The sequence below is a fragment of the Aethalodelphis obliquidens genome, unplaced genomic scaffold (genome assembly GCF_003676395.1).
Source record: "Aethalodelphis obliquidens isolate GAN/ISIS:26980383/991018 unplaced genomic scaffold, ASM367639v1 scaffold24, whole genome shotgun sequence".
NCBI classification, from domain to species: domain Eukaryota; kingdom Metazoa; phylum Chordata; class Mammalia; order Artiodactyla; family Delphinidae; genus Aethalodelphis; species Aethalodelphis obliquidens.
Genome location: NW_020837968.1, coordinates 10,475,315 through 10,492,603, shown reverse-complemented (window position 1 = coordinate 10,492,603; position 17,289 = coordinate 10,475,315). Strand labels below are relative to the sequence as shown.

General features: G+C 34.0%; 1 protein-coding gene across 2 annotated transcripts in view; it reads left to right on the top strand.

Annotated features, from left to right (window-relative positions):
* Positions 1–17,289, top strand: part of USH2A (usherin) — a 774,017-nt gene that overhangs the window by 109,824 nt on the left and 646,904 nt on the right. For both annotated transcript variants that reach the window (XM_027122185.1, XM_027122186.1), the window contains 2 exons: positions 11,493–11,688; positions 14,447–14,577. In XM_027122185.1, coding sequence (XP_026977986.1) covers positions 11,493–11,688; positions 14,447–14,577 — 327 coding nt within the window. The remainder of the gene's footprint in view (positions 1–11,492; positions 11,689–14,446; positions 14,578–17,289) is intronic.

Genomic DNA, 17,289 nt, shown 5'->3' with positions numbered 1-17,289 from the left:
AAATACATGAACATTTCTGTCTTTTCAATGGTGAAGCATGGTAATTGTTTTAAATTTGCTAATTAAGATTACATAGTAATCCGCAGGTAAAATTCTGCAGGTAAAGTATTGCATTTACCTTTAAACCTTTTATGTTACTATTTAATTAAATACTGCACGTACTAAGGTACCATCCTGCAGCATGTTATAAATGTAAGCAATCTATTAGGTCATTCCTCCATACATTCATGCATTTATCAAACATATATTGATCACTTATTGTGTGCAAAGCATTCAGCCATTTTCTGTCTAGATTGTCTCCAGAGCTGGAAGTTTTATCTATGCTTCCACACCCACCCCACCCAATCTATCATGATGATAAATTAACAAGTTTGTGTAACAATACCTTTATGATTGGAACGTTAGAGATACCTAGAGAAACTTCTATTGGAAAAAATAGTTACATGAGTACACTGAAGTTTTTATGTTTATAAAGATGATTATCTAGTAGACAAAAGAAATTACACGAAATGGCATCATTTGAATTACAACTACCACTACATTCGAAGGAAAGAGGAAGCTTGAATAGGGCCTGAGGACAATTATTATTATTAGAGATTTAAGACAAAATTTCCAACATACTGGTCTGACTTCTACCGAGGAGAAAGGAGCAATTTACAGACCTTCCAAAGATCTCTAATTCATTTAGGCCATTTGGGAATAGTGTAACAAATAACCTCTTTTAGCTCAGTAAGTAGTACTATACTGACTAAAAAGTGAGCAGTTTATAATCTCTCACTTTGAAACAGATTGCCTTGTTTCCCTTCCCATAGAGGCAGGGGCTGCCTACATACCTCTGAATTTTCCAGCCAGGAGTGGGGTGACTCCTAGTTTGGGTTTCCTGGGCTCTGCCATCCAGTTTAGACACTGAACAGAAGGAGGTAAGAATGGACGTCTAGCCATAGTGAATCCACTCAACACCTCCCTCCCTCAGAGGTCATTTTCTATCCCTGGAGACAGTCTAGCATGGTGATTAGGAGCAAGGGCTATCTATCTACCTATGTATGTATGTACATATGTATCTATCATTTGTGTATCTAAATTGAATACCTCCTATGTGTTAGGGCTTCCTCTAGGCCCTGGAAATATAGTAGTGAATAAAAACCAACAAACTTTTCTGCCCTTAGAAATTTTTACATTCTAGTTTATACTAGTTGACATTCTACTGGATGATTTTAGAAATTTATTCAATTTCTTTCCTATTCCTCAGTTTTCTCAGTTGTAAAATGGAGGTAATAGCAGCTACTACTTCATAGGTTGTTGGAGAGATTTAGTCATCAAATATATATGAAGCACTTAGGCCTGACACCGTAAGCCTTAGCTATTCTTAGTACATGGGAAGCATTGCCTAGATAAAGACATCTGTGGGCATTTTACTATTGAGGGTAGAGAGGGAAATAATTTTGTCTCACTTCTGTTTTTTTGCTAGAGCCAGGAATGAAAGAAATGAATTCACTGATAGAAATGAGCTTTCATTGCATCAACCGTTCATTGATTTATTCACTCATTCATACATTCATTTGTTCATTCCCTCACCCAGTAAGCATTTATTGAGCCGTTACAAAGTTCCAGCCATTATGCTGGGATTCATTAGATCAATAAAATCTGGTTCCTGCTTAAGGAAGCTCAGAATCTAACGAGGACAACGGAGAAGTAAAGTACTATTATAATATTCTATGATAATTGCAGTGATTTTAAAAGTATAGACAAAATGCTATTTTCTCTATGCATGCTTAAGGAGATAAGTCAGTACCCATAGTTCTTCTTTGCACCTCTAAAATTTTAGCCTGTATGGTATGCACTAGACTTTAAAAAAAGGATTATTTCATTTATTTACCAGAATTGCGGAATTAACTACTCTTTGTAAATTTTCCAGATGTGATCTTTTAAAATGAACATTAAAAGAAGTTTTAATCTGTTTTTTGAAATCATTCAAAAACAAATTGTTCACTTCCTCGTTTTCTTAACCTGTGACTGTTAAAGACAAGTTGTTTTTGATGACTCATGGTCATCATTATGAACTTGAGCTTTCAAAGGGCATTGAGCCTGTTGGACGGTTGAGTCTGTTGAACTCTTCTGTTAGTAACTTGTGGGACGACCCCATCCACCTCCCATCTTCCCATGGCCCTTATGTATTTTTGGCTAAGAGGACATTTTCTTCTTCCTTCCTTCAAAGACACATAATGAGCATTTAAGATTGCTGGATAAGTGACTGAAGAAATGTGTTGCTGCTATAGTTACATTTTTGAAAATGGGACTATTTGTATGTTTGTACTTTTTCTGTAAATTTGGATCAGATTTGAAATATTGGCAATAGTAGATCAAAATTGAGACTGATGGGAGTAGCGTTGATAAAAGTGCTTTTGGACCTGTGGATGATCTTTGAAAGACTGTCTTTGCTAGTCTGTAATAGTAACAAAAGAACACTATTCCAGTTTAATGGTCCAGAAGAGAGAAATGTCATTGTGTAATATTAATACATAACGTAGTGAAATAAATGTCATCAGTGTCTTGTATATTCAATGATTATTCTGTGATTTGTCTACCTGAACATGTCAAAGTATTTGGCTGCAACTTAGGGGAGTTGATTAGTAGCCTTTAAGATGCTATCAGAATGAAAGCAATGAAATGAATCAGTTGATAAAGGTCCTCACCCTGATATAACCAGTGTCTAACCTTATAATTTGAACAACCAGGGACATATCAGGGGGAATCCAGTTGGTACAGAAGAAACTGAAACATAATCAAAAGTGACAAATGATCAACTGGAGATTGGGAGAACGTTAGGTAGAAAAACATTTGGTTCAGAACCAGAATATAAGATATACAACTATTTCTAGATTTTAAATGAAACTTTAAAAGTCATTAACGGAAAAGATAGAAATAATTGTGAGAATTCAAACATTTACTTGTCATGCCCTTATTATTATTTCTTCCATTTTGTCACGATATTCTTTGTATTATCGTAAAGGAGTTGTGAGAAACAGAATTATAAGATGAAAAATGTAACAATTTTATGAAACGTTGTAACCAAAAAATAGACTACAGAGTATTCCTTCTCTGTTATCTGTCTTTGTAAACCACATAAAATGATAAAAACACAGCTTCATCCTTAATATCAGAGGCCAAAATGTGTGTCAAGGTGCCATAGTTGTGTATGTTTTAAATCAAACTTTAAAACAGAAATTTAAGCTGTCATTTCTCAAAATCCTTGCTTCTATATGTTAATCTCATCATTCTGAAAATTTTCTATCATTTAAAAATCATATTCTGTTTACTGGTAATTCATGTACTCTTTCAGCCTACATTATACTCAAAAAGAGAGTTATTTCCTCTGTAGTATCTTATTGATCTGTGTGTAATTTAAAATAAGAACATTTTAATTTTCTTAGCAAAATGGTACATGCAAATGATGCAAATAATGTATAATTTTCTTGTAATCATCCATGCAGTTGCATTTTATTTGAACACAATTTTTAATACATTAGTAATAAATGCACACTGTGGAAAGAAATGTTATAAAAAGCAAGTCATCTGTAACCCTACCGCCCCTAGACAACCTTGGCAAATAGTTTACATCCTTTCAGATATTTTATTATTGATATTCTACTAAAGAAATCTGTGTCATCTATCTCTGTCTTCTTGAAGTTTTATCCCTGTATTCATATTCACAGATGAGTCTACCTTTATCTAGAAAATAGGCTTATACTCTACATACTACTTTTCACTTGGTTTTTAAGTTCAAATTGTATTATAAATACTTATCTACATTTGTCCTTATGAATGGTTGCATTATATTTCTTTGAAGATATATGATATTTTTCAGCCATTTCTTCACTTTTGGACATTTATCTTGTATCCTTTTCTTTCCTATTATAAAGACCACATTATAAAAAAATCTTTCTCAAATAGTTTAAAAAAATGTACTTTTCTGAATTCCCAGTGGAATTGTTGGGTCCAGTGGAATGTACACGTATGCTGTCCTGAAAGCTGTGGACAAACTCCCATCCTAGAAATATTGTCCGTACTGGCCCTTTCTACAAACTCTTGCACCCTAGTGTTAGAATTTTTTTTTTCCAAAAAAAATTTGAGAGTTGAAAAATGATAGCTATGCTTGCTTTCTCTAGAAAAGGCTAAAATCTTACCAATATTTCTGTAGGTTTTTTATTGTCCATAAAAAGAAGGCTAACCACCTAACAACTACTTGGTCAGACCCAGACCAACCCATTAGGTTAGTGGCAAATTCCTCTTTGTTTTTAAACATTAAAGGAGCAAGGACTGTATCTTTAGAATATCAATAAAGTATTTAGTTCAGTATCATTTACAAAAAGGCTTTTTGATAATGGCTTCTAAGTTGACAATAAGGATAAAATCTCAAAGGAATCTTTTTAGATCACAGTCTAAAAGCATAAACGTTCATAAGAATATCAAAGGAATGCTTTTGCTGGATTCACTCCACTAATTCATGTAGGCAACATCCCAAACTCCAACAGCCGACGGTTGCTTTGTTGAAGACAAACTGCATCTGTAATCAGTGTGACAGGACCACAGGTTGCATATCATCACTTCCACCAAGTTATGCAAGAAAGCATAACTTGAATAATATTAACACCATCATTGGGAGAGCACAGACGTCAATAAGAATACTTTTAAATGAAGTAAAAAAAATAGACTTCAGGCATTGAAGCAAAATTTTGCATTTGGCCAAGGTTTTGCAGTGGGATAGAGTTTTTAAACCTTTGGGAATGAGGTTAATTGCATGGCTAATTGACCTGGGGAAGAAAATGTAATAAGCGCATTTTTCTTCTCCAAAGCTAGGTCAGAGTGAGTATTCATCTATCCTTCTTATCCACACTTAGGGCTACTAGAAATGATATTCTGGTGATGTCTGATGGCTACTAGGAATGAAGTGTAGGTGGGACCTCCTCAGTAGTTGTAGCTACAGATGATAAACCAGAAATGCATTTTGGTCATAAATTGCTCCTTGGTCCACTCTGTAGGCTACATCGTCTAAATCAGACCAGTACATTTATGATCACAAAAATCTCCTATCAATGGTTGTAGACAATATATTACATAGGGACTGTCTTACGTACTGCTGGTGTCATTTGAACTTGAGATCAACACCTCTGTTGGATTTTTACCCTGCTTGTCCTTCTCATTCCTCCTCCTCCATCTTGTAACTTCCAGATTTTGAAAGCGTAGTATGTGCCAGGCTTTGTGTTGAGCATTTTTTATTTATTTATTTTTAAAATTTTTATTGGAGTATAGTTGATTTACAATGTTGTGTTATTGTCTGCTGTAGATCATTTTTAAAATATTGCCACTTATCCTCAGATTATTTTGAGTCAGTAACAGTCAAGGTGTTGTGTTACATTGCCTTCCTTTTAGAGATGAGGAATCTGAGATTCAGAGTTAAAGTAGACTCAGGGACTTACTGTTCAATGGTAGTTTTCACATTACTTATCCTCTTTGATCCTCAATTGCTAATCTAACAATAAAGTAGTAGACAATGTTTACTGAGGGCTTATGATGTGACAGACACTCTGCTAAGTACTTGGACTTTACAACATCTCTAAGAGGCAGGAATTATTACCCCCCATGTTAGATGAGAAAAATAAGCCTTAAAGAGATGGAATTAATTATACAAAAACACAGGGCTAGCAAAATCAAGAAGAGAAATCAGATGTGGGATACCATATAATACAAAGCCCAGAGGATTCAATGTAATAATTCATTTTAAATGCTTAATATAGTTCCCAGAACATAGAAAGTATGCAGTTCATGTTACTTTTCACAGTTAGTGGCAGTACCAGTAATTGAACTAAGATGTCTGACTTCAGCCTATGCCTAATTTCTAACTTTGACTATACAAAATAAATTGATTTACAAATGGTTATTGCTGATGAGAGAAAACTTAAAGAGGTCAATTCCCCCACTTTTAATTTTTTTTGGCCAAAGACCCATAGTTGACAATACCCTACTGAATGCTACATATCTTTTACAAAATGTGTTTCATTTTATATTTTTAGGTGGTTTATTGCAAGTCATCAAATACCATGCAATTATGAACACTTTACATAAACATTACTGTTTATTAATTGTTCCCATTGTACCCCTGTCTAAAGTTTTTCAAGAATGACTTTGTTTCGAAATAAGTATCATTAGAAGTGAGTTTTCAGTTAGCAGCTTAGCAATTGTCTATTAAACTCCTACTGTGAGGATGACTACAGGAGTATAAAAATCAGTAACTTGCATTTCCTGAAAGATGCATGTAAGCAAACCAATCATTTGAGTTCAAAGTGATAGGAGCAGGGTCAAGGTATTAATAGAGTGCAGGGAGAGAAGAGAAGAGGGACAGCTGTCCAGCCCAAAGGGTTATAAATGATCTTGCGGAAAACAATCTTCTTCATTCCAAGACAAATATGATACCGATTTTTTTAATAGGCCAAAATGTAAGCGTGCATACTTTATCAATAATTAGAATGCAGCCTTACCTGACATGAAAACTGACTTAATATTACATTCTCATTCTCTTCTCTGTCTTTTTTCTTTTCCTCCTCAGCTAAGTAGAAAGACTCAATGCGTTTTCATGCTAACCTTTTCAGCATACCGTAAAAGAACAGCACATTGGACAATTAAATTCTTATATTTTTTCTTTCTACGTTTAAAAAGATTAAGGGAATAAATTGTTCAGCCATGAACTAGTAGGGCAAAATAAATACTGGAAAAAATACTTTTGACTAGAGTTTGTTCCAATAATAATTATGAAATATGTCAAACTGTTCTGAAATAGTAGATATTTATTGCAGAAAATAGAAAAAGGGAATGACATTTGTTGTCCAAAATATCAAAATAGTTTTAAAAAATGTAAATTAAAAAAAACAAAGGACTATTATTGTGAACATATGGGGAGACTTTTTGATACTTTATTTTACATGGTTTGACTCTTCTGGTTCCTAATTTATGTATGTGACTATGGAAAAAGTTGGGTACTGTCAGAAGTCACATTAAGTATTTTACAGCCAAAAAAAAAAAGAAGGGTAAGAATGTACATATTTATTGCTATATACATATTTATTTCAAATCTTATCTAGAATCAATCATAATTTAAATGCAGTGTAACTTGACAAACTATAATAGGTTTTAGTGTACAAAATGAAAATTTGTTCATTCAGACATTGAAATTAACTTGATAAATACAAATACATATCTATTCCTTATTAAAGTTTTAAGGCTTTATTTATTTTAATGTCTATAAAAACATGGAGCAATAGAATTTATGACTATAAATGCAGAAATCCTACATAACTTTAACCATTATTTACCATTAATGATGTTGAGTTTATTCTAAGAATGCAAGCATAGATTTTAATTAACCTCTTAACCTATAACATAATTTTTCAGTTCAACAGGTCAGTTGATTCAGAACATTTAATAAAATTGACAATATTTTGTTTTTATATAAAATCACCTTGTTTATTTTGGAATAGAGATTTCTCCTTTTAAGTGATAAAGATCATCTACCTAAAAGTTGTAATATTAAAGACATTTCCATTAAAGTCAGAAATAATACAGATACATCCACGGTCACCACTATAGCATACTGATTAACTATGGTGCTAAAATTTTTGGCCAATGATGTAGAAGTAAAGTAGAAAAAGAAAATAAAATATAAGTATATATTGAAAATTATGAACTAAATCCTCACTATTTGACAGACAAAGAAAAATGTACCCAATATATGAAAAGATATTTAAAAGCAATAAGAAAAAATGAATATGCAAAATAAAAATGAGCAATTTTCTCACAAAAATATTATATTTTATCAAAACTAGATGAAAAATATAAAACCTTACTAGTAATCACCAACATACATACTGAAACAGTGATTGATACTTTTCTAAAATCAAAATAGTGAAGAGATAATCATAGACTTAGTTGAGCAGAACACAAGAAAATGGACATTCTCAGATACTACTTGTGGGATTATAAATTAGTTTAATTTTTCTAGAAGAAAGTGGTCATATTTCACAAAATCTTTTAAAATATTTACACTCTTATGATACAACTTTATCACTTATAATTTTGTTAAGGAAATATCCACAAGAAAAACAAAAAATTAGAAGCAGCAAAGTGTTTCTGCTGTAGTTGCAGACTGACTAAGTTATTTTATGAATAATATGATAAGTAATGCAATAAAATTCATGATATTTAATGATAAGAGACTATGTAATAGTATGGGTTATATGTGTGTATATGTGTGTTTTTGTGTATTCCTAATTTTGAGAAAAAGGGAAAAAATACACGTTTATAAGTTTTGAAAAAAATCATTAAAATATTGTAGCTTATCATTTGGCAGTTGAATTATCAGTGATTTTTATTTTCTACTTCATTTATTTTATGAAAAGGATAGTATTACTTTTATTAAGTACATAATTATGCTAAAATTTTAACACAGTTCCCATGAATAGTTCCTTAATCTATGGAATAAATTTTGCTTTGTCCATAAATTGTATGTATATTGGATGCTAAAAGCACTAATTAAAAAAAATTTCTAGCTTTAATTGATCCAGTACATAACAAGTCTGTTTTAGTTAAACACCAATCCTCTAAAAACATGGTTCAAATATTAGTTATCATGGTATATTACCTGTAAGTAATTTCATAAAATACAAAGTTTGCTGCTGGCTTGTCAGTCTACAGATTATATATATAACTGTTGCACATCATGATCAGTGACCAATCATGTAGCTTCTTTCACTCTATTGGTGACTGGTCAGTGCACATCCATTAATCAGTTCATTCACAGAGAAGCTTGTAGTGGTCTAACCTCTTTTTAAGTGATAAACCCATGTGACATTTTATAAATATGAATATTCAAAAAAGAAGAATTGGCCGACAAAGGTGGAAGGAAAGAATGTTTTGGGAGTGAAATTTCAATTAAACATTTCTTTTTAGAGAACAAATAGCTGATCACTGTCACCATTTGGAATACTTTATATATGCAGCCAGGGCAACTTAATGAATGTGAATTTAGCATAAATGAGGACATTGGTTGTGATGAATAGGTAAAGGTGTCCTAGAGGAAATGATGCCAACAGAAACTTTACATTAAAGGAATCTCAGAGATATTGCACATCAGCGAAAGCAAAAACATGAAAATGATGGAAGCAGGCTGATCCATACTTAGAAAGGAGTATGACAATTCTCAAGGCTTAGAAAAGATGCTTCCTCAATATGGAAATTTACAGAATAAGAAAGCAAGCATTATTCAAGATACTGAATGATTTTTTACAAGGAAAATAATTCTCAAAGTTTCTAATATTAAATTACAGTTTATTAAATGTTAGTTTTCCTATTTCCCTTTACATTTGTAACTGATAGGAAGTTTTTACAGTTTTATCTTCACTTATCCTTCTTTGATACTCTTCCTTTATGTAGATCCAAGTTTCTGATGTATATTATTTTTCTTTTCTCTAGAAAACTTCTTTTAACATTTCTTGCAAGTAGGGTCTACTGGTGACACATTTTCACAACTTGTGTTTGTCTGACAAGTCTTTATTTCTCCTTCACTTTTGTAAGATAATTTTGCAGAGTACAGAATTCTAGGTTGGTAGTTTTTTTCCTCTCAATACTTTAAGTACTTCACACAATTCTCTTCTTGCTTGCATGTTTTCTGAGGAGAAGTTAGATATAATTCTTTGTTACTATATAGGTTAGGTGTATTTTAACTTTGTTTTCTCCTTCTGAATTTTTTCTTTATCTTTGAACTTCTGTAGTTTGAAAATGATAGGCCTAGGTATAGTGGGGTTTTTTGTTTGTTTTTTGGCATTTATCTTTCTTGGTGTTTTCTGAGTTTCTTGGATCTGTGGTTTGGTGTCTGACATTAAGTTGGGGAAATTCTCAATTATTATTGTTTCAAATATTTCTTCTATTCCATTCTCCCTCTCGTTTCCTTCCCATTATACGTATGTTGCACCTTTTGTAGTTGTTCCACAGTCCTTGGATTGTGTGTTCTAATTTTTCAGTCTTCATTCTTTTTGCTTTTCAGTTTTTGAGGTTTCTATTGATATATCGTCTAGCTCAGAGATTCTTTCCCAAGCCTTATCCAATCTACTACTAAGCTCATCAGAGGCATTCTTCATTTCTGGTAGTGTTTTTGATCTCTAGTATTTCTTTTTGGTTCTTTTGTAGAATTTCCATTCACTCTGCTTATATTGCCCATCTTTTCTTGCATGCTGTGATTTTAAATTCCTTGCCTGATAATTCTAACATCAACATCTCTGTCATGTTCTGATGCTTGCTTTTTTGTTCAAATTGTGTTTTTTGCCTTCTGGTATGCCTTGTAATTTTTTTCTTGAAAGCCAGACATGATGTGCCAGATGAGAGGAACTGCTGTAAATAGGTTTTTAGCAATGTGCTGGTGAGGAGTGAGGGGAGGACAAGTGTTCTATAGTCTTATGATTATTAAATGTTAGTTTTACTATTTTCTATTTCCCTTTAGTTTTCGGTCTTTTAGTAAGCCTTTGCCTCTGGACTGTGAACTTCATGTATGCCTCTTTGTCCCCTCTGCCCACCTCCCCTTTAGGTGGCATAGAGTGACTAGAGGGGGCTGGAGTTGAGTATTTCCTTTCTCTAGGTCCGTTAGGCTCTGGTTAAGTAATTTATCCTGAGGCAGATATCGTTAAGAACAGAGTGCTCTGATGTACTTCGAAATGCTTCCTTTCTTCTCCCTCTGCCAGAAGCACCTGGGGATTTCCCCCTGAGTTCATTTACTGTGAGAACCTGGTCAAGCTGCTGGAAGAAAATCTCACAGAATGGTGAGGGCCCCTTATAACTACACTACCCTGGAGTTTTCAATTATCAGACTTGTTCACGGTGAACTTCCAGCAATATATCAATTATAATTCAGATTTTCTACCCCAGCATTGGTTCCCATGGAAGTTTTTGCTAGTGAGTCTTTGATCCTATAGCTGAGACTCCCTTTATTTGCCTGTCCCTCCAATCTTGGGGACAGATGTTTGCCCTGTGTCCCCCACTTAGGGATCCAGGGAGAGTTGTTGATTTTTCAGTCTGTTCAACTTTTTATTTTTTAGTATGATGGAGTGGCAATTCCAAGCTCTTTACTTGTGGAACCAGGACTTGGAAGTCAAGCTTTTAATGTTTTCACAAAAAATTTCAGGTGGTGGAACAATCATAATTTTCCCCATTGGTTATTAAGATCACTTTAAATGGTTTCAGCTTGCATTGTCACTTTAACAATTCTGCACTACCATGACTGTAATATGCTAATTTATGATTTATAAAACACTTTTAAAAATACAATAGTTGCTGACTTTCAACTCTTTGATATTAGCTTTCTTTCTAGTGAAAGTGCCGGATATATAAATAAGAAGAAACAAAGCACAACTTTATATATTTATCATTCTGATATTACTTTATTGTTCTAGTGTGATCACTGCCTGCCTCTTTATAATGACAAGCCTTTTCGCCAAAGTGATCAAGTTCACGCCTTCAATTGTAAACCCTGTGAATGCAACAGCCATTCCAGAAGCTGCCACTACAACATCTCAGTGGATCCCTTTCCATTTGAACACCACAGAGGAGGTGGAGGAGTTTGTGATGACTGTGAGCATAACACTACAGGTAACTAGCAAATAACACAAATAAGAGAAGCTGACTTGGTCTTGAAGCCCATGTGCTTCTATACATAATGCATATTATTTTAAGTTATGTTATTGCTATCTTATTTAAGAAAGTGCTTTCATACCATTAAGTTTGAAAACCACTCTGGTTTACTGAATCTTCATGTTCCAAATGATTAGGTAGTTTTCAGATATAACACTCTAGTCTTAGACTATATATTTTCAGGAAAATGTTTTTTTCTTTTTAAATAAGTTCACATCATTTGATTAGATCATGAATATATTTTGGATACCTCAGGAATTACTGTATTATTCTGAGTATATATATCCTTGAAATAAGTTTTCCGTGTGACCTCTGATCTTCCATTATGTCTGAATTCCCATGTAGAGAGGTTTACAATCATTCAGATTTGGTATGGACTCTAGTAATCAGGGAATACTCTTTTTAAAAATGTTCATTAAATACATAAAATAATTATTAGAGTCTTGTCCCCAAAACCTTCCAGCATTTTGACTAGTCATTGAAAAATTACTATTTTCTGAAAGGCTGATATGTTAAAAGCAGAAATAGACAATGTCTGAATTTGTAAAATATAATGGCCCAAGTCTGATGGGTTTGAAAGTGTGCTACTCTGAAGCATGAATGAATTTGTTGGATAATTATTGATAACCTAAAGTGGGACAAGCTCTTGGCTAGGTGCTGGGAATATAAGGATTAACAAAATGATGAATTTTCTTGTCTTTGTATGGATTATTACATGGTGGTAAAGGCATCCTATTAAAGGAACAATTAAAAAGTTGTCTGATGAGTGCTAAGATGGGGAAGTATAGTAGGAGTTAACCAGGTGAAGGAGCAGGGTTGGGGATTAGGAGTGTGAACAAAGTTTTCCAGTAAGAGAAACAGCTGTGCAATGACCTAGAGGAGAGAGAAACATGGCGCCCTTGAAGAACTGTTGAAAGTGCAAATGGCTGATAGTTAGAAAAGGCACTAGGAAGAAAGGCAGAGCCCAGATACTGGAGGGCTCTCTAAACCATGATAAAGAGATTGGCTTCTATCCTAAGGTTAAGGAGATGCCATTTCAGGGCACTTAAGGAAAGGAATTTTGTGTTTTTTAAAGACCCATCTGGTTATAAAGTGGAGAATGGATTGAAGAGGGTCAAAAGTGGTTTGGGAAAAACGTTAGTCAGATATTGCAATGGTCCAGATGAGAAATAATGCAGGAAAACATTTAAGGTGGTGTGGATAGAGATGAGCGGATCCAATAGACACTTAGGGTAGACAGTGACAGCATTTTCTGAGCAAGGTGCAGAGTGTAGGTAAGGGAAGGAAGAAGAGTCAAGACTTATGCCTAACATTCCGGTTTGAGCAACACGATCAACGTTGGTACCAGCCATTGAGATAGGAAATACAGGAGGATCAAATTGAAGGAGAAGATGGCAAGTTCTGCTTTGGACAAGTTCACTGTGTGTTTCCAAGAAACAAAGAAGAAACTCTCTTTGGGGCAGTCAGAAACACAGTTCTGAAGCTCCTTTCTTAAAGAAAGGACTTCCATGATGCTTCAGAGAGGATCAGTATAATCTATATACTTTAGTGGCATCTTATGGTTAGCACAGTTTGTAAATATATATTTATTCCTGTAATAATTTAATTAGGATTCATCTTACCTGCTAGACTATAAGGTAACTCTGTGAAAAGGGTGCAGTTTGTATTTTCCTCAGCCCTTAGCACAGAGTTTGGAACATGGTAATCACTCAATAAATATTCATTGAATGATAAATAAAGGAGAGATTTCACACTGGAGATATAAATTTGGGAGTCCTCAGCATATAGAAATGGAAATATTCTAGACGTATTATAAATCCATTTAATTTGTCCTCAGCCAAGATCCATTAGAGTGTGAGTTTTTCATTTGATTAAGTTGTTTTCATCGTTTTCTAACATTGGGCCAGTTTCAGCAATATTTGAGGAAGAGTGCATCATGTTTAAAGGCGGAATTGATAGCCTTCAGTTTTATTTCAGTTTCAGTGATCTGATATGCTACTCACATTTAGTTTAGAAACTCCCTGTAGTTTAGATTGCTTTCTTATATAAAATGGAAAGGAAAATTTTCTGAATAATAAATTGTAAAAAATAGGAATTACCTCATATTTCTAATGTGTCAAGGTAGTCTAATATTTAATATGAAATTTATTTGATGTAGCTAAATATAAAATTCTATTTTGGTATTTGAAATGAAAAATAATGGCCGTAAGTACTAACAGAAGCATTTGCTTTTAATCACATTAACTATGAAATAATAAATTACATTAAAAGCAGTCTTCTATTTTATAAGATTTAGTTCTGGAAAAATATTTGAATAATATATGCTTATTTGCTTCCAGCTGTAGAGTTATCATCTGCCACGAATGTAGAAATTTCTCATATTTGATTTAGATTCAGTACCTGGTCTTAGAAATAAGAATTTTAAGTTTGGAAACAAACTCTTTCAAAATGTATGGGCCCCTACAAAGCACAGCTTTTTAGAAGTGTGGTATTATATAACAGATGGGAGTTTAATGAAGTAGAGCACAGTTTGTAACAGGTTCATTGTTTCATATGCTGTGGATCACTAAATTGGCAGGTAGAGATGAAAGGTGCATTAAAATGGACATCCCTAAAATTATAGAATTCCCTCAAAGGAATACAGTCTTTAATTTTGAATTATGCAGCTGATTTTAATGAATTGGAAGTCATAACGCATAACCTTTCCCCGATGCAGGGAGGAACTGTGAGCTGTGTAAGGATTACTTTTTCCGACAAGTTGGTGCAGATCCTTCAGCCATAGATGTTTGCAAACCCTGTGACTGTGATAAAGTTGGCACTAAAAACAATAGCTTCCTGTGTGATCAGGTGAGTTCTCACTATTGAAGGTAAAGAATTGCTCTCTTCCAGAAACTAATTTAGGAGATGGTCTATCAGTGATACTGAGGGCTATATCAGGAAGTCCTCTGTGTGTGTGCTTACATTTCAAAGAGGTGGTTGCTTTCGGGGTGTTTCTGTACAACTTTTAATATGAATATAAAATATAAGGCTACTTGGGCAGTCCATTTTACAGTTGTCAAAAAAACGTGGGGGCTTCCCTGGTGGCGCAGTGGTTGAGAGTCCACCTGCTGATGCAGGGGACACGGGTTCGTACCCCGGTCTGGGAGGATCCCACATGCCACGGAGTGGCTGGGCCCGTGAGCCATGGCCGCTGAGCCTGCGCATCCGGAGCCTGTGCTCTGCAACGGGAGAGGCCACAAGAGTGAGAGGTCCGCGTACCGCAAAAAAAAAAAAAAAAAGTGGAAGTTTGGGGTTCCAAGTAAACAATGAAGTAATTTAAGTATGTGTCTTGGAATAACTGGTGAATTAATATTAATAAGTGATATTAAGTAAACAAGAACAGTTTTCCTCCCAAATTCCATAGAAGATAGTATAGCAAAAGTCACTTACACATAGATCCAAATGGAAATTATGGTAGCTCTGGTCTAAATTTCTTTTAACCTTTTCTCTATCTAACAGTACAATGGGTTTTTATCATTTTATTAATTTTAATTACCAACATCACAAATATTGATGTCTGACCTATATGAACACAGATTGTAACTGTATTATACATCAGGAAAAGCAGCTCCGTACTTAAATGTGCTGTCTTCAGCTGGAGCTTTTTACCTGTTCTGATCATATTACCACACGAAAGTAGATAAAAGGCAAATTTACCTTGTAGAATCAATTCAATGATTGTATTAATTTTTAATAATTACATATTCTCTTGCAAATAGTTGAGAATGCAGTGGCCAAGAGCATAAACCACAATCTGGTTAAAGAAAAAAAAATTTTTTTAAGTTACAATGGAATGATAATTATTTCAAGGCAAAATATATTTGTCATATAACTTGGAGCATGTATTAAAAACTGTTTTAACAAATAAAAGCCAAATGTAAAGTGAGCTAATATGGATTTGAAGACCTTCAGATTAACCGTAGTGTGTGATATGCTTCATTGGAAAGCTGGGAGGTAGAAAAATAACTAAAAAGGCAATCTCTACTGTTTTTATATTGTGATATTGAGACACTATTTTCTGAGAGAGTCATATTACAGTTTTATATGTGTTGACTAGTAAAATCTGTCTTTACACATTTCACCCTTACACATTTGCCCTGAATTTTCAACATGGATGTCTTTTGCTTGTTATTCAGGTCTCAATTCAAAGATTGATATATCTTTTGAGATTTCTTCACTGATCACTCAGTTGTAGAACATTTTCAAATCACTGTATTTTACATCATCCCATGTTATTTTCATTGTAGCCTTTATTTAATTAAGCAAATTAAATAAATTCATTTATTTGCTTCAGCAAATTAAATAAATTCACTTATTTACTTCATTGTCTTTTCTCTGTCCAACACAAACAGTACAGTTTCAGTCACATAATAAGCACCCCATAAATACTTATTTAATAAGTGTTAAGTAAATGAAGAGAGATTCTGTCTGAGCACTAATCTCATAGTTGGATGGCCATTTAGAATGGTTATTGTAATAATCTAAGCATTACATAAATTTTTCACTTAAATACGTTTTCTCCCTGAAGATCTAAGGTAAAGTAATTTTGGTATATAGTACTGAAAAACTGTGAACTAAAGTTACAGCTCCCAAAGTTTCATTTATATGTCATTACCCATATGAAGTAAAGGGTAGCAGATTTGTCCCTCAATTCTACAACTCAAGTATGCAAGAAATTAAAACCTAATTTTTCTCAAATTCCTATTTCAAGTCCATTTTATTGGGGTAGGAGACAGTTTTAGTAATTCTGTGCTTGTAAATATTTAACATTGGAGTATCTGAGAAAAATTAAAAGCCCACATCATCAGTTTTAAGCTATGAATGAGATGTCACCAAATATGAATTTGGGAAGAATGATCTTATACAGTGGAGATGGCTCCAGTACACTACTGGCTCTGGATCTCTTTCTCCAGCTCTCATGGGGTGGATCTAATTTGGGGGTGGAATTGTACATGTACATACCCAGGGCAATGACATTTCAGAAGGTAGGACCTCTCTGATCATTGATGTCATCAATATAGGTAAACATTCTTTGAGATCTCCTTGAAATGGAGGTGTTTCTCCCCTCCCAGCTAGGGCAGTGTTTTCAGAGTCCTAGTGGAGAGTCAGAACCCCAAGTCCTGCCCGGTGGTAACAAGGAGACCCTCCCCTGCTGAGTCAGTGGAGCCAGAGTGGAGAACCTTGACTTCTATTCCCACCAGGCAATAGTGAGGCAACATCCTCTCTTCACTCGCCAGAAGAGTTTCATAGGAGGCCTGACTGTTAAAGCAGGACTTAAGTAAGATTCAGAGTCTCATAACAGCAAAATGTCCGGGTTCCAATAAAATTTCACTTATCATTACAAGAACTAGGATAATACCAAATGGAATGAAAAAAGACAGTCAACAATACCAGCATCAAGGTGATACAGATGTTAGAATTATCATGCAAGGATTTTAAAGCATCCTTCCATTTGTCTCCAGCATATACCTACTCTAAAATTTGGCTGAAGAAACTTCTCTAAAGAGGAGATGATAAATG